This window comes from Heterodontus francisci, chromosome 10, assembly GCF_036365525.1.
Source record: "Heterodontus francisci isolate sHetFra1 chromosome 10, sHetFra1.hap1, whole genome shotgun sequence".
Lineage (NCBI taxonomy): Eukaryota > Metazoa > Chordata > Chondrichthyes > Heterodontiformes > Heterodontidae > Heterodontus > Heterodontus francisci.
The window spans coordinates 32,693,636-32,720,925 of NC_090380.1; the positions used below are offsets into that span (position 1 = coordinate 32,693,636).

The following is a 27,290-nucleotide window of genomic DNA, read 5'->3' on the forward strand; positions in this document are numbered from 1 at the left end:
CAGAAGAACACAAGAATTAGGAACAGGAGTAGGCCATTCAGCCCCTCGAGCTTGCTCCACCATTCGATAAGATTATGGTTGATCTGATGGTGGCCTCAACTCCACTTTCCTGTCTCATCCAAAAGGCGGCACCTCCAACAGTGCAGTACTTCCTCAGTACTGCACTGGAAAGTCAGCCTTGATTTTTGTGCTCAAGCCCTGGAGTGAGACTTGAACCTGGAACCTTGTGACTCAGGGAAAAGAAGTGCTACCAACGGAACCATGGCTGACACCAAAAGAAACCACATTTCCTCCATATATAAAGATTTACGTATACAAAGATAGTGTGAGAGAGAGTGCAAGGAAACCCAAGTCTCACAACAGCACTGGCAACTGGGATTTCCCACTGCTTGCCAGCTATTGTAGTGAAGGCCAGCAATGGGTAACGGGCGGCTGTTTCGTCCCACCAGAACTCTGGCTAGTTAGCACTGTGATGAAGGATTCAAGGGGGTGAGGATCCATGAGGTTTTGCAGTGGTCACCTCAAAAGGCTATGTTTAGATATGCAATTGGGCATGTACCCGTCTCACACAGCATTTGCTGATGTTCAGGGAGGAAGGATGTCAATTTTGAAAAATGCCACATGAAATAGCCATTTCGGGTTGGTAGAGAATCAGCAGTGGCAGGAGGTGATTTCAAGGTCCTCTTTCTTACCTGACAATAATTGAGAATTTCCATCAGTGAGGACTGCTGACCTCCATTTCCAGAGCTGTTCGATGTATCACTAGCCTGAATAATCAAAGAACAAATATATTGGCTGTATTCTAACATCACTTTCTTTGGTATGCATTTGAATTGAGGAAATGGTATATTAAAAAGAAGAGTAAAGTACTTCTAAAGAAGGTAGTTTTAGCTCACTATCACGAAAGGATAAATGCACCAATTTTATGAGGAACTGTGTATGAAGGGAGTGTGTGTAGAAGACGGGATTATAACAATCTAGTGCTAGTTCTCGAACATGTGCTTGCTTTTGGAATGCAGCTTCCCATTAAAAGTACGGGATTGGTCCATTTATGTTACCATGTTACCACTGTGTCTATTAGACCTGCATTTTTTAAGGGAAAAACTGATAAATATTTGGAGCAGAAGTTATAGGGCTCTTACACAACAGGACAGTGGAATTAGTTTTGAATAGATCATATGGACATAATGGATGAATGGCCTCCTTATCAGGGAATAGTTTGTTCACATGCAAAACCAAGATCATGGGAATCAATCTTTGTGCCTAAATGGACAGGCCTAAGGCACACCTAATATTGGGCCTCAGGCTTCATTATCATCGAACCAGTGAGTTGCAGACACATAATGGTGGTTCCCCAGGTAGCTCACCAGAGAAGAGGCCTCGAAGATCGGTTGGGCTGCTATTTTGCCAACAGCAACCCTCAGGTAAGTTCTTAAAATGGACAAGAAGGGGATCAGGCGGGCAGGAGGGGAGAAAGAGGGAAGGAGATCAGGATGGAGAGTGTGGCATCTAGGAAAGTGGCAGCAGTGATCGGGGGTGGATGGTTTGGGAGGGAGGGTGTGTTGCGGTGGTGGTGGCTGACGGCAGTCCAGCAGTCCATGTGGCTGTAATGTAGGGTCAGGAGGAGCATTCCCACCCCCGGGTCCACATTGTGGTTAGTATATTTTAAAAATGTACCATTTTGCTGGCGGTCTGTAGCTATTCCTTTAAGGACCACCTATTAGGCCGCATGTATAGCTGGTCTTCCTGAGTGTACTGGTGCCAGCTCTTTCAGTGCAAATCAATATTGCAGGAGGGGACAAACAGGGTTAAGACTCTTTATTTGCATATGCAAAGGGCCCAATGTCTGTACAGGCATGAGCCTGGACGCCTACTCTTTTTGCCTATACCAATATGGCGGACTGCACACCTCTGGATCCTAATGAACATGTACTTCCTGCCTGTCACATTGGAGGCCAAAAAAGTTGGATGTGCACCATCAAATGTCTAGGGCCTACTGTTCCAATGCTCATCTAGCTTTCATCTGTCCTTCCATTAATTTAAAAGAACTACATTATTTATTTCTTCACAGGATGTGAGCTTCGCTGGCATTTATTGCCTCTACCTAGATGACCTTGAGAAGATGGTGGTGAAACTTTCAACCCCATGTGGCAGGAACAAGAGTTTCCATTTATATACAATAGCATCTCTAATATAGAAAACATCCCAAGGCACTTTACAGAGGGGGTAGAAAATAGCGACTAAGCTCAGTTAAGGACCAGATGTCGAGCCATGGAAGGAGAGTTAGGAAAGGTGACTGAAAGCATAGCCATGAGATATGTTGCATTTGTTTCATGCAAGATTACATGCTTACACTGTCAGGCATTGCATCAGATTCCTCATCATAGTACTCTTCATAATCTTCATCATCTGATAGTCTCCTTACTGGAGCAGGTCTTACCTTAAAGAAACAGAAACATGAGTAATGTGTTGAAATAATGCAAGCGCTGAAGTAGGTGCCAGGGATTTGTGTTACTCTGCACTGAAAGTTTAGAATTTTGAGCTGCAGTGTTTCTGAAAACTTAAATACATTATTATCTAAATACATTATCTGAGTCTTTCGCCAAGTATTAAATGGTTATGCCCTTGGTGATCTTTACTGACAATTTTTGCAAGGTTCCACGTTGTATTGCCTTACACAGAATATTGGCAGTAAATTAATAAAACAGATAATTAGTTTCATATTATAGCCAAAATCAAGTACTCCGTTATACATCAGAGCACAAGTTGACACATTGAGTATATTTTGTTCAGAAGACAGAGCAATATTGATCTCAGCATTATCATTTGTGAGTTGCATTAAATCTTAATGTTTAATGATGTGAACCCATTTCTGGGAGCATCTATGAAGACAGAGTGGCCAGTTCCCCTCATTTTCGCCTCTCAGAGACCTTGGATCATACACCCGGGATCGTGCACAATATTACCTGCCGCAGCGCGTTCACTGTTGCACCGATAAGAGGCATGACTGTGACTCAGTGGAAACTGTGGACAAGTTTCCCCTTCCACTGAAGGAGATGTATGGAGCTGGATTTGCAATTGGCTGTGGGGGTGAGTGCAGGTACGGGCACGAATTAAAAATCGCGCTCTTGGAAGGCATTACTAGAGTCCGACACCTCCAGAACACGACGCGATTTTCAAAGTGGGATGGGGGGGTGGGGGGTGTAGGGCTAAGAGCCAGAAACCCGCACGCCTCCAATTAAGTGGCTGTTGAGCTCATTAAAAGGCTTCAGAGGAACAGTTTGAAATTTTCAATGGGGAGGCATGGGGAAAATGGAGTGTCTGGGACACATCAGGTTGCAGCGGGGAACCACGTGGGCTAATGGATGCACTGGTCAACAAACTTAAGTAGGGGAGAATAAATCTCTGCTGCTCAAACAGTAGCACAGAGTTAGCATTGCTGGCACTGAAAGGCTTGCATTTTGAGTGGTAGGACTCGAGAGGGATGTGAGGCTGCTGGCATCAGGTTGGCAAGCAAGCACTAGCTGAGGGAGTTGACATGGGAGCAGGATACTCTGATAATGGGTAGAATGGATGAGCTTCAGCAGATGCATCCTCCTGGTCAGGAGGAGGCCAGAGGAGCACAGTGAGGGGCTGCATGGAGAAGAAGACGCCACCCAAGACATTGGAGTCAAGAGTCAGCTACCTGCAAATGACAGAGCAAGACTGCGCCAATACAAGCAGATGGTTTCGGATATCTCCGCTCTGATCCACAATGACCTGATGCCTCTCCGCCCCCATGGCAGTCCCCTACCTGCAGCCATCAAAGTCACTGTCGCCCTGAAGTTTTATACATCTGGGTCATTCTAGGGATCAGCTGCGTGTGGATCTGGGTGGCATCTCACAGTTGGCAGTTCATCAGGCCATCTGTCATGGATGACCTACTCTGGAGGGTGGGGCATTACATCCACTTTGACACAGATAGGCCAGCGCAAGCACAGAGAGCTTTGGGCTTTGCCTCCATTGAGGGATTCCCTCAGGTTCAGGGGATCATCGATTGTACCCTTCGAGCCAAACAGGCACCAACAAACCAGCCAGTCAGATTCCTGAACAGAAAAGGCTACCACTCATTGACTGTCCAGCTGGTCTGTGACCACAGGAAGCAAATCTGGCAGGTCTGCGCTCAGTTCCTGCACAGCTATCGTGATTCCTTAATTCTGTGAGAGTCCTAGGTGCTGCACCTCTTCAGGCCCACATCCAGACTCGCTGGATGGCTGCTGGGGGATAAGGGTTGTTCTGAGGAGGTGGCTCCTGACACACGTCTGGCACCCAAATACAGATGCAGGGAGGCTCTACAACCAGAGTCACCTCCTAACACAAAGCTGCTTTGAACAGATCATTGGCATCTTGACAATGAGCTTCTGTTGCCTTGACTGGTGAGGTGGTGCCCTCCAATACGAGCCCGCCAGGGTGTCTCATATTGGGGTTGTCTGCTGCACACTACACAACATGACTATAGAAAGAGGCCTGGAGCTGGATGACGAGGAGGTCCTGAAACACCATTCTTCCTCAGAGGAGGATGGAGGGGAGGAAGAGAAGGAAGAGGAGGATGAAGGGTGTGTGCCAGAGGTGCCCGGCTCCCAGACATTGGAGGAAGACTGCTGAGGTCGTCCAGGCCTCACGGTGATCGGCAGGCTGGCATGGGCATGCTTATCGGCAACATTTCACATGATTGCTTCTCAGGCCTTATGACTCTGTAACTCACCTTCCATTCGACAGAGAAATCATCCAGCAAGCACACACACATCTGAAGAATCCCAGTGCCACCCAAAACCACTGAGACTGGGGTTTCCACCACCAATATTCTCACACATCACAGCCATAATACCACAACAAACCCCCCAGTACTCCCTCCCCCCCCCCCCCCCCCCCCCCACCCCACAACCTAACAAACTCCAGTTCCCTTTTGAGATCAAGCAATATTAACACACAAATCTGATCGAAAGCATATGTAATCATTATTACAGGCAAGTCAATGAACAAACAAACTGATAAATCATCACCCAGGTGACTCAAAGTACAACTAACAACGTGGCACTTTGCATTCCCGTCCACTTCCACAGGTGCTCCCCCTGTGGCGGAGGATGAGGTGGAGGCAACCTGTTCCCTTGACTCTGCCTCCGGCTGAGATGCCTGTGGTTTCCATCCTCATTTAGGAGGTGCCTGTAGGGGTTCCTCCACAGGTACTGCAACAATGCAGGGACAGCCTCTGTCACAGGGTCTTATGGCATGGATGTCTCCTGAGTCGGAGTGACCAAGGAGGCAAGGGATGACGCCGGTGCCCCCCGAGGGTGGTCCCTTCATCATTCTCTTTGACTGCCTCAGTCCTTTCATGGCACCCTTGCAAGCTGGATGAGGCCACCAGCTGGGACGCAGCTCGCATCCACTCAGACCACCTCTGCGCCAGTGACATTGAGTGGTCCATGCGACAGGGAATGTCACTCTTCCTGTGTTTCTCAGTGCACTGCTCCTTCATCCACTCAGAGTGGTTCTACATATAGTTCTCCAAGAGGTTGGCCACTCTCTCAAGGGAGGAGTTCATGCGCTCAAAACCCTGAGTCACAATAACGCACATGTGCTGTATGGATTCCTCCATTGTCTGCCCGTGGCTCCTCAATGCCTCAGGAACCTCTGATTTTCAGGAAGTCATCTGCCTCTGATGCTCCAGAAAAACCCTCCTTGTTTGTGACACCTGAGGCCCAGCATCGTCACCCAGCGGAGCACAGCTGTGTCTGTCATCCCTCCCTTGAGGGGCACTGCCTTCAGCTGACTCTGCCTCACTCTCCTCCTCCTGCTCACTCGTGATGTGCTGCTCACCCAGTGCTCCTCATTCCAATCTTGAATGAGGCCCAACCAAGTGGAGTGTGTCTGCACTGGTGGATGGCGCAGAGGAATGATGTGATGGTGCTGGCTCTGTAAAGTATCCCCCCTGCCGAGGAGGCCAGCGACGACTGTGCTGAAACATTCTGCTCCCACTCCGCTACTGGCTCTGTGGGAAACACAAGATGAGAACTTGGGCTACTCAGCAGGTGCCTCAGCACAACCAACCCCATAGATGACTGTAGTTGTGTAGCCACAGCGTGTAGTGGGCAGGAGTTTCCTCCATGCCCTTCACCTGAAGACAGAGCTACCAAATGACCCCGCTCTTCACGGCCTCCTGTCTTGCCACTACCCAGGGCCTCATGATTTTCAGCGCCACCTTCTACATTGGGGTCAGAGTGTGGAGGTCCGGCACACCACCACCCTCATAATCACTTCCCAGGGGTTGTGTGCTCTCTTGCCCTGCAGGATGAGAGGGGAATGATTTATAAATAGGCTGCCATCCCTCATCTATTCCAGCATAACTTTCACATGAGCTGTTGCGTTCCTCAATGATACCTCCTGTTCAATTGTGCCTCGTATGTGAGAGCTACTCACGTCTCAGTGATGCAACTGGGCATTTGATCCGACAATGTTAGGGAGAACTGTGGACACTCAGTCTCCTCAACTCATCTGCATGCTCTTGTATACAGAGTTGGTGACTTGTCACCTGGCTGTCACATACCACTCACCTTACCAGACTTTATCAGGTCACTGAATCTTTTTCTGCATTGGACCCACGTCCTTCTGGTCACTCCTCGGCTGCTGAGCTCCATTGCCACCTCCATCCAGGCCCCTCTGTGTTTCTAAGCGTGTTTCTTTTTCCAGATGCCAGGAACAAGATTTCTCTCCTGTCTGCCACAGTGTCGGTTAAAGCCTCAAGGGAGGCATTGGAGAACCCTGGTGCCACCTGTGGACACCTTCCCGTGCCAGCGCTGGCTCTCTGAGAACCCTGCTGTTCCATCTCATCAGTGAACAGCAAGCCCAGTCATGGCTGCCGTTCGCTTTTCCAAAGGGCCCTTGGTTACTGGGTCTTGCCTCCAGGCCGCTCATGGTGCCGCTTATTGGGCGCTGAACTTGCCTCGGGCCAGTTAGGCCCTTTGCATATGAAAATCACATTGCGCCTGCTTTCAACAGCACTCCTGGTCCTCCAGTAGGTGCTTTTCCGGCAGCGGCCTCCGCCAATGTGGTGGCGCTGCTCAGTTAAAGAGTTGCTGGCCTCTGATTGGCCGGCAGCTCTCCAACGGCGGGACTTCCGGCAGCAGGGTCCTGTGGAAGGTCCGCCGCTGTCCACTAAAGTGCCTGATTGGCACCACATCTGGTGGGCCTTCCGGAAAAGAGACGACGCGGGATTCCCGAGTCACTTTTTCCAGATGTGGAGACCCCCATTGCCAGCATAAAGCCCCGGCCATTGCTTCTTGTACGTTCATCCCTGGAAGTAAATTGGTTTCTAAATCTCTGTCACTTGAGTCCATTTAACTCCCAATCCCTATATTAAAATCTAGGACCCTAGAAATGGACTATTGGGATTTTATTTATGAAGGGACCTGAATCACTGCTTCACATTGCTGAATCAAACAGATAGAAAACCCCCTCAAAACAATTTGTGCATTACAAGCATTGGAATAGGAATTGGCCATTCAGCCACTTAAACCTGTTCCAGCATGCAATTAGGCCATGACTGATCTGTACTTTAACTCCATCTACTCACCTTGGCTCCGTAACCCTGGTCTGACAAAAATTTATTCATCACAGTTTTGGAATTTTCAATTGAACTAGTGTCAACAGCTTTTTGGGAGAGCGCTCCAGAACTCTACTACTCTTCGTATGAAGAAATACTTTCTAACATCAATACTGAATGGACAAGCTCTAATTTTAAAGTTACAACCCTTGATCCGGAATCCTCACCAGAGAAAATAGTTTCTCTCTATCTCCCCTATCAACTCCTTTATTCATCTTAAATACCTCAATTCGATCACACCTTAATCTTTTATATTCAAGGGAATAGAAGCTAAGTCTATGCAACCTTTCCTCATAATTTAACTCTTTTAGTACTGGTAGTTTCATAAGCAGCAGTCTAGTCAATACAGAAGGCAGCAGTTACGGGTTATAAGTCCAGCTCAATTGGCATAGAGATTGGGTGCCACGGGTTGCCTTTGTCGGTGGGAGAGGTCATCGCATCTCACTGGACAGCTACCGCCCGCCTCAAACTGGGCAGCCCCCAGTCAGAAAGGTTCTGTCCCGTCACAGTCCACCTGCTTCAATGGGTGCTTGGAGCTCAGGGTCATTACCCAACAAGTGGACTGTAACACCGCACCAAACAGCACAACAAAAAAAGGAAAGAAGTTACCAGCCATTCGTTTTGCAAGCTGGAACGTCAGAACTATGTGTCCTGGCCTGTCAGATGACCTTACACAAATCAACAACTCTCGGAAGACCGCCATCATTAACAACGAGCTCAGTAGACTCAATGTGGACATTGCAGCACTTCAGGAGACACACCTCCCTGCGAGCAGATCATTAAGAGAGCAAGACGACACCTTCTTCTGGCAGGGTAGGGATCCTGAAGAACCAAGACAGCATGGAGTGGGCTTTGCCATCAGAGATTCTTTACTCAGCATGATTGAGCCACTTTCAAATGGCTCGGAATGCATACTGTCCATCCAAAGGCATACTGCCTCTGGTCCAGTACATCTACTCAGCATCTATGCTCCAACACTCTGCTTCCCACCTGAAGTTAAAGTCCAGTTCTACGAGGAACTCCATAATATATTTAGTAGCATTCCTAATACCGAACATTTGTTCCTGCTGGGGGACTTCAACGCCAGGGTTGGGGCCGACCATGAATCATGGCCCTCCTACCTTGGGCGCTATGGCATTGGAAGGATGAATGAGAATGGACAGAGACTGCTGGAGTTGTGTACCTATCACAACCTCTGCATCACCAACTCGTTCTTTCATACTAAACCCTGTCACCAGGTTTCATGGAGACACCCAAGATTACATCATTGCCACCAGCTGGACCTCATCGTCACAAGGCGAGCCTCTATAAACAATGTCCAAATCACACGCAGCTTCCACAGTGCGGACTGTGACACTGACCACACCCTGGTGTGCAGCAAAGTTAGACTCAAACCAAAGAAGCTACATCACTCCAAGCATAAGGGCTACCCATGCATCAACACTAACAGAATTTCTTATCCACAGCTGTTACATAAGTTACTAAATTCACTTGAAAAAGCCCTTAAAAACACTCCTGCAGGGAGACGAAGTGGGCCCATATCAGAGACGCCATCTATGACTCAGCAATGACCACCTTTGACAAATGTGAGAAGCAGAATGCAGACTGGTTTCAATCTCACTTTGAACAGCTGGAACCTGTCATAGCCGCTAAGCGCACTGGACTGTTGAACTACAAGAAAGCCCCCAGTGAGTTAACATCCGGAGCACTTAAAGTAGTCAGAAGCGCTGCACAAAGAACAGTCAGGCGCTGTGCCAATGACTACTGGCAACACATGTGCAGTCGTATTCAGCTGGCCTCTGACACCGGAAACATCAGAGGAATGTATGATGGCATTAAGAGAGCTTTTGGGCCAACCATCAAGAAGATCGCCCCCCTCAAGTCTAAATCAGGAGAAACAATCACTGACCAACGCAAGCAAATAGACCGCTGGATGGAGCACTACCTAGAACTGTACTCCAGGGAAAATGTTGTCACTGAGGCCGCCCTCAATGCAGCCCAGTCTCTGCCAGTCATGGATGAGCTGGACGCACAGCCAACAAAATCGGAACTCAGTGATGCCATTGATTCTCTAACCAGTGGAAAAGCCCCTGGAAAAGGATGGCATTACCCCTGAAATAATCAAAAGTGCCAAGCCTGCTATACTCTCAGCACTCCACGAACTGCTTTGCCTGTGCTGGGATGAGGGAGTAGTACCACAGGACATGCACGGTGCCAATATCATCACTTTCTATAAGAACAAGGGTGACCGCGGTGACTGCAACAACTACCGTGGAATCTCCCTGCTCAGCATAGTGGGGAAAGTCTTCGCTCGAATCATTTTAAACAGACTCCAGAAGCTGGCTGAGCGTGTCTACCCTGAGGCACAGTGCGGTTTTCGAGCAGAGAGATCCACCATTGACATGCTGTTCTCCCTTCGCCAGCTACAGGACAAATGCCGTGAACAACAGATGCCTCTCTACGTTGCTTTCATAAATCTCACCAAAATCTTTGACCTAGTCAGCAGTCGTGGTCTCTTCAGACTACTCGCAAAGATCGGATGTCCACCAAAGCTACTCAGTATCATCTCATTTCATGACAATATGAAAGGCACAATTCAGCATAGCGGTGCCTCATCAGACCCCTTTCCTATCCTGAGTGGCGTGAAACAGGGCTGTGTTCTCACACCTACACTGTTTGGGATCTTCTTCTCCCTGCTGCTCTCACATGCGTTCAAGTCTTCAGAAGAAGGAATTTTCCTCCACACAAAATCAGATGGCAAGTTGTTCAACCTTGCCTGACTAAGAGCGAAGACCAAAGTAAGGAAAGTCCTCAACAGGATTGCAGCTGCCTGCAACGAATTTGGCCTAACCATCAGCCTCAAGAAAACGAACATCATGGGACATGACATCAGAAATGCTTCATCCATCAATATCGGCGACCACACTCTGGAAGTGGTTCAAGAGTTCACCTACCTAGGCGCAACTATCACCAGTAACCTGTCTCTCGATGCAGAAATCAACAAGCGCATGGGAAAGGCGCCGCTGCTATGTCCAGACTGGCCAAGAGGGTGTAGGATAATGGCGCACTGACACGGAACACAAAAGTCTGAGTGTTTCAAGCCTGTGTACTCAATACCTTGCTCGACGGCAGCGAGGCCTGGACAAAGTACGTCAGCCAACAGCGACGTCTCAACTCATTCTATCTTCGCTGCCTCTGTAGAATCCTTGGCATCAGGTGGCAGGACCGTACTACCAACACAGAAGTCCTTGAGGCGGCCAACAACCCCAGCATATACACCCTACTGAGCCAGCGGCGTTTGAGATGGCTTGGCCATGTGAGCCGCATGGAAGATGACAGGATCCCCAAGGACGCATTGTACAGCGAGCTCGTCACTGGTATCAGACCCACCGGCCGTCCATGTCTCCACTTTAAAAACGTCTGCAAATACTACATGAAGTCCTGTGACATTGATCACAAGTCGTGGGAGTCAGTTGCCAGCGTTCGCCAAAGCTGGCGGACAGCCATAAAGGCGGGGCTAAAAAGTGGCGAGTCGAAGAGACTTAGCAGTGGGCAGGAAAAAAGACAGAAGCGCAAGGGGAGAGCCAACTGTGTAACAGCCCCGACAACTAATTTTATCTGCAGCACGTGTGGAAGAGTCTGTCACTCTAGAATTGGCCTTTATAGCCACTCCAGGCGCTGCTCCACACACCACTGACCACCTCTAGGCGTTTACCCTTTGTCTCTCAAGACAAGGAGGCCAAAGAAAGTCTAGTCAAGAATAAAATTCAACCAAAAAGTTGCTACCTATTGCATCAATTTCTTTTTCAGGGCAAAAGGGATTTTCTCTTTAGCCTGAACGTTCTGATCATAGCAAAAAGTCCTTCCCCCACCCTGTTCTCTAATAGTTTGACAAAGAAAAATTTGGCACACTTACAAGTATCAAATTATTTGAAGGAAATCTTCAACTAGTGCTGCTTAATTTATCCTCGAGGCGGTTGGACATAATATTCCTGTCAAAATTCAACATGCTCGTGTCAGTGCCACAGCACCTGGAGTTTGCAGCAGAGAAAAAGATCAATTTAGGATTTCTGTGTAAAATGTGATGCTGGAGTTGAACACAGTATGTCAATCATTGTTGTTGCAAAACATATTAAACAGAGATCTGAGGGCGAAGAGTAATGGTGAACCCTTCGGTCAAAAGAGGAAGGACAAGAGAGGAGCCTGAGATCCCCTCCTCACCTGGCCGTAACGTAGTTCCAATGAGATTTACTTTGAAAAAGGTTTCAATTCATATTTTCATTCCCTATTGACAAATTACTTCAAATCGGTCAGTCGCTGGATTACTTTTTATCCCACATTGTTTGCTCCAGTGGACAGAAATTCCTGAGGAATTTACAAGAAGGTTGAAGTCATAGCCCAACAAAGCCAAAATGTAAAAATTACAAGGACACTAGAAAGATATGCTTTAAACTTTATTAGACAGTAAGTGAGCAATCTTCAAGTCATTACTATCAAGGTCATTTGGACATGTTGTGGGTCTCAGTTGGGCAGATCGGTGCCCTTTGTCCTCCTTGGATTGCAAAGCTAGATTCTTGGGGCCTATGTTAGTGCTGAAATGAAAGGCCTAGCAACAGATGCATCCTCTCTGATACAGGGGTCGGAAGAACATGAGTCAGAAATCTGTCAAACAGACTCACGGAGGTAGTAATCTCCAGATTACTACTAGTACCAAGCGCAAGTGAGTACAGAAATAGGAGGATACAGCAGACGAAAAAGTGTGGCTGGAAAGATGGTGCAGGAGGGAGGGCTTGATTCTTGGCACATTGAAATCGGTTCTGGGGAGATGGGATCTGTACAGGCCAGGTGGGCTGCACCTGAATAGAGCCGAGCCCAATGTCCTTGCAGGGTGATTTGCTAGTACTATTGGGGAGGGTTTAAACTAACTTGGCAGGGGTGTGGGAACCAGGAGGTAAATTTAAGAGAGGAAAACCAAGGTGCTCAGAGAATTGGGATAGACAGATAGCACTATGGTCGGAAATACTGAGGTCAGGGTAGGAAGGGGTCAGGGTAGGAAGGAATGCAATAAGGTCTAAATTAGGTTTACTGTGCATGTATATGAATGTGCCGAGTATGGTAAATAAGGTTGGTGAGCTGCAGGTGCAAATAGCCACGTGGAAATATGACGTTGTGGCAATAACAAAGAACTGGCTCAAAAAAAGGGCAGGTCTGGATACTAAATATTCTGGGATACAAGGTGTTCAGGTAAGATAGGAAAGGAAGGAAAGGAGGAGGCGTAGCTTTATTGATTAAGGAAAACATTACTGTGCTGGAGAGAAAGGATGTCCTAGAGGGGTCAAGGACAGAATCTATTTGGTTAGAGCAAAGAAACAATAGAGGTACCATTACATTGCTGGGGGTATTCTAATAGGCCACCAACTAGTGGGAAAGATATAGAGAACAAACTTGCCAAGAAATTACAGAGAAGTGCAAGAATTATGGAGTAGTTATTAAGAGGGATTTTAATTATCCTAATACAGACTGGGATAGTAATAGTGTAAAGGTCACACAGGGGCAAGAGTTTCTAGAGTGTCTTCAGGAGAATTTTCTACATCAGAATGTTTCCAGTACAATGAGGAAGCAGGCATTGCTGGATCTGGTTCTGAGAAATGAGGTAGGTTAAGTGACATAGGGGAACATTTGGCGGACAGCAACCAGAGCATAAGACTTAGGTTAGCTATGGAAAAGGATAAGAAACAATCCAGAGTAAAGATAATTAATTGGTTGAGTCCCAATTTCAATGGAGTGAGAATAGATCTGGCTCAAGTAAATTGGAACCAAAGATTGGAAGGCAAAGTTGTAACTAAACAAGGGGCTGCTTTTAAAGAGGAGATAGTTCGGGTACAGTCACAGTATATTCCATGAATGGGAAAGGTGGGGCAAACAGATCCAGAGCTCCCTGAATTGCAAAAGAGATAGAGAGCAAGATGAAGCAGATGTCAGGTGGCTAATACTATTGAGAACCAGGCTGAATATGGAAGGTTCAGTGGGGAAGTGAGAAAACAAATAAGAGAAGCAAAGAAAAAGTATGAGAAGAGACTCACAGTTAACATAAAAAGGAATCTAAAAGTCTTCTATAGGCACATAAATAGTAAAAGGGTGGTAAAAGGAGGAGTGGAGCTGATTAAGGACCTAAGAGCATTTATATATGGAGGCAGAGGGCGTGGCTGAGATGCTAAATGACTACTTTGCATCTGTCTTTACCAAGGAAGAAGATGCTGCCCAATTCATGGTGAAAGAGGAGGTAGTTGAGACACTGGATGGGCTAAAAATTGATAAAGAGAAGGTATTAGATGGGCTGGCTGTACTTAAAGTTGATAAGGCACGAGGAACGGATGTAATGCATCCAAGAATACTTAGGGAAGTAGGGGTGGAAATTGCAGAGGCACTGGCCATAATTTTCATAGTCTCCTTAGATACAGGGGTAGTGCAAGAGGACTGAGAATTGCAAATTCTCAGGGGAGGCGGTGGCGTACTGGTATTGTCACTGGACTAGTAACCCAGAGACCCAGGTATTGCTCTGGGGACATGGGTTCAAATCCCACCACAGCAGAAGGTGGAATTTGAATTCAATTAATAAATCTGGAATTTAAAGCTAGTCTAATGATGGCCAAGAAACCATTGTCGATTGTTGTAAAAACCCATCTGGTTCACTAATGTCCTTTAGGGAAGGAAATCTGCTGTCCTTAACTGGTCTGGCCTACATGTGACTCCAGATCCACAGCAATGTGGTTGACTCTTACATGCCCTCTGAAATGGCCTAGCAAGCCACTCAGTTCAAGGGCAATTAGGGATGGGCAATAAATGCTGGCCTGGCCTGCGACGCCCACATCCCATGAAAGAATTTTAAAAAATGTTACACCCTGCTTCAACAGGGTGTAAGCACAAGCCCAGCAACTACAGGCGAGTCAGTTTAAACTCGGTAGTGGGAAAGATTTTAGAAACGATAATTCGGGACAAGATTAATCGTCACTTGGACAAATGTGGATTAATTAAGGAAAGCCAGCAGGGATTTGTTAAGAGTAAATTGTATTTAACTAACTTGCTTGAGCTTTTTGATGAGGTAACAGAGAGGGTTGATGAGGGTAATGCGATTGATGTGGTGTACGAAGACTTCCAAAAGGCATTTGATAAAGTGCCACATAACAGGCTTGTCAGCAAAGTTAGAGCCCATGGAAGAAACGGGACAGGAACAGCATGCATACAAAATTGGCTGAGTGACAGGAAACGGAGATTAGTTGAGAACGGTTGTTTTTCGGACTGAAGGAAGGTATAGAGAGGGGTTCCCCAGGGCTCTTTGGTATCCCTGTTTTTCTTGATATATATTAATGACCTAGACATGTGTGTACAGGGCACAATTTCAAAATTTGCAGATGGCACAAAACTTTCAAGTATTGTGAACTGTCAGGAGGATAGTGATAAACCTCAGGAAGACATAGACAGACTGGTGGAATGGGCAGACAAGTGGCAGATGAAATTTAATGCAGGAAATTGTGAAGTAATTCATTTGGTAGGAAGAACGAGGACAGGCAATATAAATTAAAGGGTACAATTCTAAAGGGGGTGCAAGAGCAGAAGGAACTGGGTGTATATGTACATAAATCATTGAAGGTGCCAGGACAGGTTGAGAGAGCAGTTAATAGTGCATACAGCATCTTAGGCTTTATCAATAGGGGCATAGAATACAAAAATAAGGAAGTTGTGATAAACCTGCGTAAAACACTGGTTTGGCCTCAACTGGAGTATTCTGTCCAGTTCTGGGCACCACCCTTTGGGAAAGATGTGAAGGCATTAGAGAGAGTGCAGAAAAGATTCACGAAAATGGTTCCAGGGATCAGGAATTTCATTTACATGGATAGGTTGGAGAAGCTGGGGCTGTTCTCCTTGGAGAAGAGAAGATTAAGAGGAGATTTGATAGAGGTGTTCAAAATCCAAAAGGGGTCTAGACAGAATAGATAGGGAAAAACTGTTCCCATTGACTGAAGGATCCAGAATCAAAGGACACTGATTTAAGATGACTGGCAAAAGAAGTAACAGCGACATGAGGAAAAACTTTTTTTTGAAATGCAACAAGTGGTTAGGATCTGGAATGCACTGCCTGAGAGTTTGGAGGCGGCAGGTTCAATCAAGGCCTTCAAAAGAGAATTGGATAATTATCTGAAGAGAAAATAAATTGCAGGGCTACAGGGAAAAGGCAAGTGTTGGGACTAGGGGAGTTGCTCTTGCAGAGAGCCAGCACAGGCACGATAGGTCGAACGGCCTCCTGCGTTGTAGCCATTCTAGGTTTCTGTGAAATGCAATGCGATATGTGCTTGTATCTAAAGTTACCTTCCTTTGGTCATGTAGGAGATAGTAAAGCAGAAGTATATAAAAAGACTGATGAAGGGCAAGTTTTGAAAACATGACTTATTTTCTTGGGGAGTATGGGGAGCATATCCCTGTTGCAGAGAATTATAACTGCTGACAAAATGTGTTGTCTCTTCCAGTATTATGGATTCTACAGTGAATATATTGCATTTTCTTATTTTAAAAGAAATACTTCCACTCCCTGAACAAGGCCCACCTCCATCCCTAACTCAGCGCTCCCTGTTATTGAAAACTTTACACATTCCATGACCACCTCCAGACTGAATAACTCAAATGTTTTCCTTGCTGATCTCACATCCTCCACCCGCCATAAACTCCAATTTGTCCAAAACAGTGCCACAAGTATACTGCCCCACACCCAAATCCTACTTGTCCATCACCCACCTTGATGCATTAAAGTTAACATCGGCACCTTTAAATCCCACCCCACCCCCACAGTCTCACCTTACTCAATCTCTCCCTGCCCTATATACCCCCTACCCCCAGACACTCCAATCCTGACTTTGGCCTTTTGTCCAATCCTTTCCTGAGCACACATTTAATTGCAGACCTCCAGCTGCCTGGGTCCTATTAATTGATATTCCTTCACTAAAGCTCTCCAGTTCGCTCACCTTTAAAGAACCTCCTCAAAACCCAGCTCTTTGTGAAGTCAGTCACGACTCCTAATCTCCCCATTCTTGGCTTGACCCGTGAAGTGTCTTGTGATGTTTTTTTAAGTTAAAAATACGACATGAATGCAAGCTGTGGTTAAAAAAGGGACATGTGCTTCATTTTATTGAAAACCACTCTCCATTTGTCAATTGGGAATTAGGTTCTTTTCATTACAGTTTAAAAGCTTTTTCCAGCAGCAGAAAATTGACTACTGGGAGGCAAAAGATCTAATTAATTGTCCTTTTGAAATTGTTTAAGTAGGGGGTGTGCCTCTGGTCTTAATAACTAAAGGAGCATCAGCACGGTAAGTGACACAGTTAGAACTGTACACACTCCTGCCACGCCTCCCACTCCACACATCCGCTGAGAGGCAGGGATACAAGTAACATTTGCATTTTCAACATATCGTCACTTCTCCAAAAGCTACCTGCACAGTTAGAGAGGCTCCATTCGCTCTTTAATGGAAGCAAAGAGTTCATCCCACTCCACTCAATTCACAGAGACAGTCCACCACTCCAAACAGCCCCTGTTCAAGCTGGCACTTTGCACCATCTCCCCTTCAGTACACACTGGCACTATTTAACTCCCTTCAGTTCCCTCTCCTGACCAAATTCATGCTGGCACTAAATTTTCTCCCATACACTCCCCAAGTTCATTCCTCTTTCTTCATCATGCTGGCACCCTTCACCCCTTCTTCCCTGTTCATGCTACATCTTACATCCCCTCCTCATGCTGGCACCATTCTTCCCTGTTCATGTTAGTAATCTTTGCACCTCCCTTACCTTGCTCAAGCTTCTCAGCACTCCTGCTGAGCCTCTACTTCTTTTAGCTGCAACACGGTGAATGGGAATTCCTGAGAAAGGGAAGTTCAATGGGAGCGTTGCTGATTCTGTTTGTACATTTGGACACTACCCTAGAAATGCCTAATGCCTGCTGACTGTTGGCATGGATGCACATGGCAAATTCCCAATCTTGATGAAAAGGCTGGAAAGGCATAAAACAGAGGCAAGTCATTGCCACAGATGTAGAGGGAAGATCTGAGGGATCATTATTCCAGGTCAAATTTGTGCACTTTCCAGTGTGACTGACAAAGTTCTGCAGGAGAATGCTGGCAGCATGTGGGAAAGACCCAATATGTGGGAAGGAAATAACTTCAAAATGGGAAACACAACAGTAAAGCATTTTAAATAAGCTACACCAAAAAAAAACACAACTGTCACATTAGTGTTACCTATAATGCAGTGTGGCATTTTAAGTATACGAACCATACAAATACCTGATGGCTCCCGTTCCAGTGATGTTGGAAATGCATCAGGAAGATAGTTGTCTTGACTTTGCATCAAAGAGGCTGAGGGAAGATTTTCCATCAGGCCTTCCATCACCTACAGGTACAGGAAGGAAGAAGGGCCTCCGCCCCATCGGCTAAGTCAGGTCTTCCACGAGTTTGAGACAGGAACTGATGGATGGCCTGTGCCAGTAACGCCTCATGCACTTGTTGAAAAATATATCAATTGCACTACTGGCAACAGTCGAGCTCCCCCACCACTCCCACATCTTAAATCTGGCCCAGAAAAGCCAAGTCACTTCCTCTGACCAGCACTGTTGTCATGCTTTCTCAGCCATGTCCACATCCTGTCAAAAAAGTGGATGGAACTGCTCGTGTCATTTGATTGTTACTCTGATTTGTATTGTTTGCTTCACTTTGGCATAATCTGGCAGGTCTGGTTGAAAAATTACCTGGTTTTGATATCAATATCATGTGACATCGAAGAATCAGTGTAGTATATGGTCAAAGGTCACAACCTGCCATGCTTATCTTTTAATGGAGTCTGTCGAAGTGAATGATCAAACCATGCACACCACCCACGAGGAAACCACCCACAGTCCAAAATCAATTGCGCCTCAGCAAGTTAATCAGCATCCGCAATGTCTAACATAATAAAAGACGTAAAGAATGACCTTCAAATCAGCCATTCAAATAGGAGATGCGAAAAATGTACCAGGATCAGGGTGAATTAAACCAAATCTCTACATATTTTGGTTCATACTGTTCTGCATGATGACTTACCATAGTGTGCAGTCTCCTCTTTTTTAATCTTACTTCATTGTAGTTGCCTGGTCTGCCCATCTGGCTGTTAGATGGAGCAAATGTTTTCCTTTTGCCTGATCGGAGCCCACACAGTTGATGAGCAATGATCCCAGCATGCCTACTGTCAGTGAGAGGTTGCTCCTGGTAACCAGTGCTTTCAGGTTCCACATCAGATAGATTGATTTCTGCGGTGCTGCATTCCCCAGGGTTATTGCTTCTGGTATTTTTCACTGCAATGACAACAGCCTTTGTTAATGTTTCATTATAAATATCTGCAACACTTTATATTGCACAAATGCAGCCTTCAGTTTCATTGATATGCAAAACATCATAGGTCAAAATTGGTAAACTATTAAAATGTATGATTGTAGACTGACACAAAAAAGCCTCGGATTTATATCAAGGGTAATTACAGTAAAGGTGACTGGAGATATTTTAATGTGTAAGAAATGACAGGTGCAAAAATTCCTATTAAGAATATGGCAATTTTAGATCATAATATTTCATGCAGCATGTGCACTACTTATTGAAGAAGCAACCAAGGAAGTAACCATTCTATATAGGCAGCAATATGGATATAAAGATGTGGAACACACAATACTTTAAATGCTTTTTTGCGATTTAGAGAAATCCTCATTTAAAGGGTCACTTCATGAAACATTGTTTTAATGAAGTGCACACAAAGTAGGCCTGACATCTGCTAGCTGACACCGATCTCTGTGCAGTTAATCTGCATACAAAACCGCCATCCAGTATACGCTATGCCCCTATCTTGGTGCTTATTCTGCTGTAATCCGCGGGAATCAGCATCTCCTTATCAAGTCCCTCATTAAGACCACAACAATGCATCCCTTCTGCAGTACCCAGCAAAATGTCCACTCTCTGGTAATCTCGCCTCCTCCTGAAGTCCCCAGCATCACAGATGTCTATCTTCAGCCAATTACATTCACTCCACGTGATATCAAGAAACGAATGAAGGCACTGGATACTGCAAAGGTTATGGGCCCTAACAACATTCCAGCAATAGTACTGAAGATCTGTGCTCCAGAATTTCCACCGCCCCTAGCCAAGCTGTTCTAGTACAGCTACAACACTGGCATCTACCCAGCAATGTGGAAAATTGCCCAGTTATGTCCTGTACACAAAAAGCAGGACAAGTCCAACCCAGCCAATTACCGCCCCATCAGTCAACTAACACGGACAAAAGAGCTGAACTCCAGAGGTGAGGTGAGAGTGACTGCCTTTGACATCAAGGCAGCATTTGACATCAAGGAGCTCTAGAAAACAAGTCAATGGGAATCAGGGGAAAAACTCTCCACTGGTTGGAGTCTTACCCAGGAAGATGATTGTGGTTGTTAGAGGTCAATAATTTCAGCCCCAGGACATCACTGCAGGAGTTCCTCAGGATAGCGTCATAGGTCCAACCATCTTCAGCTGCTTCATTAATGGCCTTCCTTCAATCATATGGTCAGAAGTGGGGATGTTTGCTGATGATTGACAACGTTCAGCACCATTCATGACTCCTCAGATACTGAAGCAGTCTGTGTAGAAATGCAGCAAGACTTGGACAGCACAGTGCGCAATGGTTAGCACCGCAGCCTCACAGCTCCAGGGACCCGGGTTCGATTCTGGGTACTGCCTGTGCGGAGTTTGCAAGTTCTCCCTGTGACTGCGTGAGTTTTCGCCGGGTGCTCCGGTTTTCTCCCACAGCCAAAGACTTGCAGGTGATAGGTAAATTGGCTGTTGTAAATTGCCCCTGGTGTAGGTAGGTGGTAGGGAATATGGGATTACGATAGGGTTAGTATAAATGGGTGGTTCCTGGTCGGCACAGACTTGGTGGACTGAAGGGCCTGTTTCAGTGCTGTATCAATAAATAAAATATCCAGGCTTGGGCTGATAAGTGGCAAGTAACATTCATGCCACACAAGTGCCAGGCAATGACCATCTCCAACAAGAGAGAATCTAACCATCTCCCCTTGACATTCAATGGCATTAACATCGCTAACTCTTCCAATATCAACATCATGGGGGTTACCACTGACCAGAAACTGAACTGGAGTAACCATATAAATACCATGGCTACAAGAGTAGGTCAGAGGCTAGGAATCCTGCGGCGAACAACTCACCTCTGGACTCCCCAAAGCCTATCCACCATCTACAAGGCACAAGTCAGGAGTGTGATGGAATACTCTCCACTTGCCTGGATGGGTGCAGCTCCAACAACACTCAAGAAGCTCGACACCATCCAGGACAAAGCGGGCCTGCTTGATTGGCACCCATCCACATACATTCACTACCTCCACCACCAATGCACAGTGGCAGCAGTGTTTACCATCTACAAGGTGCACTGCAGCAATGCACCAAGGCTCCTCAGGCAGCACCTTCCAAACCCGCGGCCTCTACCACCTAGGACAAGGGCAGCAGATACATGGGAACACCATCCTGACTTGGAACTATATCGCTGGTCCTTCACTGTCGCTGGGTCAAAATCCTGGAACTCCCCTCATAACAGCACTATGGGTGCACCTACCCAACATGGACTGCAGCGGTTCAAGGCAGTGGCTCACCACTACCTTCTCATGGGCAAGTAGGGATGGGCAATAAATACTGTCCTAAGCAAGCGATGCCCACATCCCATGAATGAATTAAAAAAAAAACCCTCCTCTCATCCACAACTTCACCCTGGAATGACATTATTGGCATCCTGACCCACATCAAAACCTTACTCAACAAGGATGATTCCTGTCCCCCCATCCCTGCTCCTCACACTGAGATACACATTCCAGCATGTGCCGTAGCCTAATTGACATAGTGGAAATTCAGTTGACATCTTCTCATTTAAATGCCTCATCCTCTAACAGCCTTCCTACCTCTCCTTAAGCACCTTATTGTATATTCTCCCTGTTCCAAGCCCCACAAAGACTTCCTGATGAAAACACTTCCTTTCTGTCCCAGCTAGCCTTTGCACTAAGAAGTCCTCAGCAACTGCAACCTGTTCCCATCTTACCCTGTTCTTCTCTTCCAAACTGGCTGCCTTCTTTTTCGGGTTCAACCTTGGCCCTGCCTAAACTCTTCCATTCACAGTCTTTTACTGGGCTACCTTCTATCATTTCAACATCTCTTTTTCTATGCATGTACCCTCAACAATCTCTAGGTCCTCCACCTTTTCCTTACACTCTGGAAAAAAAACTATCCTTTAATATCCTTGCCAGGGCCTGTGAGAAATACTCACTCACTCTCCTCTGGGGTGACACCTACACTAGTATTGGCAACTCCAGCAAGCTTGCCCTTACTTTCAAAGCCCTCACCTCCACGAGATCGTACATGGTCAATTACCCCCATTACTCTCCCTGGTACAACAAACACCTTTGTTTCATTGCATCATGTGACTACCAGGATGTTAGAAAGCAAACAAGATAGGCCCCGACTCACAATTCCAATGTAAAATTCCTTATGCAGAGCAGAGGCATCTTGCGGCTGCTTGACTGTCCACTGCCTGATGGCATAATCACCTCTTCTGGAGAACTCCTCTTATAATTCCAGGGAAAGGACAACCCCAATATCCTCTGTGCCATCACTAACTGCCTCCTCCAATCTCCCTCCACCAAACCATGCAGGCCTACCTCTGATTCTGGATCACAGAAACTCATTAATTCCTTCCTTTCCAAAACTGAGGCCATCCATTTGACTGCCTCTGCCTTTCTACAGTCTCCTGCTTTCTCTTTGTCTCCTGCCACTCAGCCAACAGAACGGAGAGTAGAAATAATGGGCAGGATGCGACCGGTGGTGTCCTGCAAGAATCTGTGTTGGGGCCTTAAATAGTCACTGTATTTATTAACAACAGGAGTAGCACTAGGCATACCTGAAAATGAGGTGTCAAACTGTAAAGCTACAACCCAGGACTACTTGCATGCCAAACAGCGCAAGCAGCATGCGATAGACAGAGCTAAGTGATCCCATAACCAACGGATCAGATCTAAGATGTGCAGTCCTGCCACATCCAGTCGTGAATGGTGGTGGACAATTAAACAACTAACTGGAGGAGGTGGCTCCACAAATATCCCCATCCTCAATGATAGGGGAGCCCAGCACATCAGTGCGAAAGATAAGGCTGAAGCATTTACAACAATCTTCAGCCAGAAGTGCAGAGTTGATGATCCTGCTCGGTCTCCTCCTGAAGTCCCCAGCATCACAGATGCCAGTCTTCAGCCAATTCGATTCACTCCGCGTGACATCAAGAAACCTCTGAAGGCACTGGATACTTCAAAGGCTATGGGCCCCGAAAATATTCCGGCAATAGTACTGAAGACCTGTGCTCCACAACTTGCCGCACCCCTAGCCAAGCTGTTCCAGTACAGCTACAATGTTGGAATCTACCCAGTAATGTGGAAAATTGCCCAGGTATGTCCTGTACACAAAAAGCAGGACAAGTCCAAGCCAGACAATTACCGCCCAATCAGTCTACTTTCAATCATCAGTAAAGTGATGGAAGGTGTCGTCGACAGTGCTATCAAGTGGCACTTGCTTAGCAATAACCTACATTGACCAGACACTGAACTGGAGTGGCCATATAAATACCATGGCTACAAGAGCAGATCAGAGGCTAGGAATCCTGCAGTGAGTAACTGACATACTGACTCCCCAAAGCCTGTCCACCATCTACATGGCACAAGTCAGGAGTGTGATGGAATACTCTCCACTTGCCTGGATGGGTGCAGCACCATCAACACTCAAGAAGCTCGACACCATCCAGGACAAAGCAGCCCACTTGATTGGCACCCCATCCACGACATTCATTCCCTTCACCACCAACGCACAGTGACAGCTATATGTACCATATACAAGATGCACTGCAGCAACTCACCAATGCTCCTTGGACAGCACCTTCCAAACCGCGCCCTCTACCACCTAGAAGGACAAGGGCAGCAGATGCATGGGAACACCACCACCTGCAAGTTCCCCTCCAAGCCACACACCATCCTGCCCAAGATTGTTCCCCCACTAATCTACAGTGACGGATGAACCAGTGGGAATTCTGTTTTATTACATGAGGTTATGGGATATTTATGGGTTTTAGGGATTGAATTCTGTGATTCTGTTGACTTTTTCTGTGAAAATCTGCAGCCGTGGTAATTAGTCTTCAAAAAGTGAAAATTCTCATCCCTGAGTATTGTAAGTGACAGCTTCCGAGTGTTTATCTAATGCGTGCGTTGGGGAATTTGTAGTTATGTGATGCTGAGAATGACTTCAGCCTGTTGTATACTCTGAACAAGAGATGCGACCACCAGCTGGGTAATAGTTCATTCAACTTTCAGACTCTTAGATTGTTATGATTTAGCCATTACGATTTTTGCAATTGATTTATGTATTTTTTTTACAAAATGTACTTTCCTATTTAATTGAAGATAGAAGCGTGGACTGTAAGACATTTGTAATTCATAGTGAATCTAAAATTGCTGTGCTGGGATTCATCCAATTATGCTGGAACAGTAGCTGACTGTCGACATTTCTCAAGACCAGAGTTTAGGCTCCATGGTGCTATGTAACTAATGAGTGTGAATCTTCTCTAACTACAATAGTTATACAATCTCTCTGCAATGAAAAGCAGTATAGTATGTACAAGTAATGCAAACAATTAAAGCACTGCTGGATAACCCAGGCTTTAGGCCAACTGCAGTTTCTCAAAAGGATAGTGACCGCTATTGATAAGGAAGTAAATGGGTTGTTATGACAAAGTCAAGGGATGCATGTCACAGGAAAGAAGAGTGAGCACACCAGTTTGATGCACTGAAGGGCAAAGGGAGCAGTAATGCCACAAAGAACACTCTAATCTCAATCCTGCGAACGACTTCATAGTGCAAGGCCACTGCTCGGGCAGTGTAATTATACTGATACAAAATGATTAAACTTGGAATTAAAATACAAATCAGTTGTACTCTCCACTTTCTCCCAGATTTTCAGTGTCACATGCCATTCTGGCTGAGAGGCATCCAAGGCCTCTAATGCTACAATATTCACTAGGAGGTATGTGAGCATGTATCCTACATGCATACTTACCCTCTCCTTTAAGATTTGAAAGAAGGCTGGCTGTGCTGAACTGTTATTGAAAAGTCATTATATGATAAATATTAACCAGCTAAGCCAACTAATCTGAGGGATGTCTTAAATGACTTGAAAAATAAATGAATAAAGTCAAGAAATTTGGAGAGAAACACAACCCAGACATGGGGAGATTCAGAGCTAGCCCTAATCAATTCAAAATATAAAACTGAATCTCACTTGCATACATCCAGCTTAATCCAAGCTCTGGTATTACTCTGGTGAATCTGCACTGTACCCCATCCAAGGCCAATGTACACTTCCTGAGGCGTGATGCCAAGCACAGCAAATACATGGGAACACCACCACCTGCAAGTTCCCCTCCAAGTCACACACCATCCTGATTTGGAACTATATCACTGTTCCTTCACTGTCACTGGGTCAAAATCCTGGAAACCCTTTCCCAACAGCACTGTGGGTGTGCCTACCCCACATGGACTTTTTTTTTTCATTCATTCAAGGATGAGGGCGTCGCTGGCTAGGCCAGCATTTATTGATCATCCCTAATTGCCCTTGAGAAGGTGGTGGTGAGCTGCCTTCTTGAACCTCTGCAGTCCATTTGGGGTAGGTACACCCACAGTGCTGTTAGGAAGCGAGTTCCAGGATTTTGACCCAGTGACAGTGAAGGAACGGTGATATAGTTCCAAGTCAGGATGGTGCGTGACTTGGAGGGGAACTTGCAGGTGGTGGTGTTCCCATGCATTTGCTGCCCTTGTCCTTCTAGTTGGTAGAGGTAGCGGGTTTGGAATGTGCTGTTTAAGGAGCCTTGGTGCATTGCTGCAGTGCATCTTGTAGATGGTACACATTGCTGCTACTGTGCGTCGGTGGTGGAGGAAGTGAATGTTTGTAGATGGAGTGCCAATCAAGCGGGCTGCTTTGTCCTGGATGGTGTCTTGCTTCGTGAGTGTTGTTGGAGCTGCACCCATCCGGGCAAGTGGAGAGCATTCCATCACACTCCTGACTTGTGCCTTGTAGATGGTGGACAGGCATTGGGGAGTCAGGAGGTGAGTTACTTGCCTCAGGATTCCTAGCCTCTGACCTGCTCTTGTAGCCATGGTATTTATATGGCTACTCTAGTTCAGTTTCTGGTCAATGGCAGCCCCGAGGATGCTGATAGTGGGGGATTCAGCGATGGTAATGCCGTTGAATGTCAAGGGGAGATGGATAGTTTCTCTCTTGTTGGAGATGGTCATTGCCTGGCACTTTTGTGGCGCGAATGTTACTTGCCACTTATCAGCCCAAGCCTGGATATTGTCCAGGTCTTGCTGCATTTCTACACGGACTGCTTCAGTATCTGAGGAGTTGCGAATGGTGCTGAACATTGTTCGCTGATGATTGCACATCCCCACTTCTGACCTTATGATTGAAGGAAGGTCATTGATGAAGCAGCTGAAGATGGTTGGGCCCAGGACACTACACTGAGGAACTCCTGCAGTGATGTCCTGGAGCTCAGATGATTGACCTCCAACAACCACAACCATCTTCCTTTGCGCTAGGTATGACTCCAGCCACGGAGGGTTTTCCCCCTGTTTCCCATTGACCTCAGTTTTGCTAGGGCTCCTTGATGCCATACTCGGTCAAATGCTGCCTTGATGTCAAGGGCAGAGATTCTCACCTCAGCTCTTTTGTCCATGTTTGAATCAAGGCTGCAATGAGGTCAGGAGCTGAGTGGCCGTGGCGGAACCCAAACTGAGCGTCACTGAGCAGGTTATTGCTAAGCAAGTGCTGCTTGATGGCACTGTTGCTGACACCTTCCATCACTTTACTGATGATTGAGAGTAGGCTGATGCGGCGGTAATTGGCCGGGTTGGACTTGTCCTGCTTTTTGTGTACAGGACATACCTGGGCAATTTTCCACATTGCAGTGTAGATGCCAGTGTTGTAGCTGTACTGGAACATTTTGGCTGGGGGCACGGCAAGTTGTGGAGCACAGGTCTTCAGTACTATTGCCGGAATATTGTCAGGGCCCATAGCCATGGCAGTATCCAGTGCATTTAGTCGTTTCTCGATATCACATGGAGTTAATCGAATTGGCTTAAGTCTGGCAACTGTGATGCTGGGGACTTCAGGAGGAGGCCAAGATGGATCATCAACTCGGCACTTCTGGCTGAAGATTGTTGCAAATGCTTCAGCCTTATCTTTCGCACTGATGTGCTGGGCTCCCCCATCATTGAGGATGGGGATATTTGTGGAGCCACCTCCTCCAGTTAGTTGTTTAATTGTCATTCACCACCATTCACGGCTGGATGTGGCAGGACTGCAGAGCTTAGATCTGATCCGTTGATTATGGGATCGCTTAGCTCTGTCTATCGCATGCTGCTTACGCAGTTTGGCATGCTTCACCAGGTTGACACCTCATTTTGAGGTATGTCTGGTGCTGCTCCTGGCATGCCCTCCTGCACTCTT

The 27,290-nt window shown here is 46.4% G+C and overlaps 1 protein-coding gene across 6 annotated transcripts in view; it reads right to left on the reverse strand.

The window, feature by feature from the left end:
- Positions 1-27,290, reverse strand: part of LOC137374385 (BEN domain-containing protein 2-like) — a 140,285-nt gene that overhangs the window by 85,950 nt on the left and 27,045 nt on the right. For 5 of the 6 annotated variants that reach the window (XR_010975814.1, XM_068040398.1, XM_068040400.1 and 2 more), the window contains 3 exons: positions 18,765-19,015; positions 2,354-2,440; positions 693-767 (listed from right to left, as the gene is read on the reverse strand). Coding sequence is in view for 5 of the 6 variants with exons in the window: in XM_068040398.1 (XP_067896499.1) it covers positions 693-767; positions 2,354-2,440; positions 18,765-19,015 (413 nt within the window). In the remaining variant the exon portion in view is untranslated. Of the gene's footprint in view, positions 1-692; positions 768-2,353; positions 2,441-17,972; positions 18,401-18,764; positions 19,016-27,290 lie in introns of those variants that run through there. The other variant, XM_068040403.1, reaches the window with a different exon arrangement.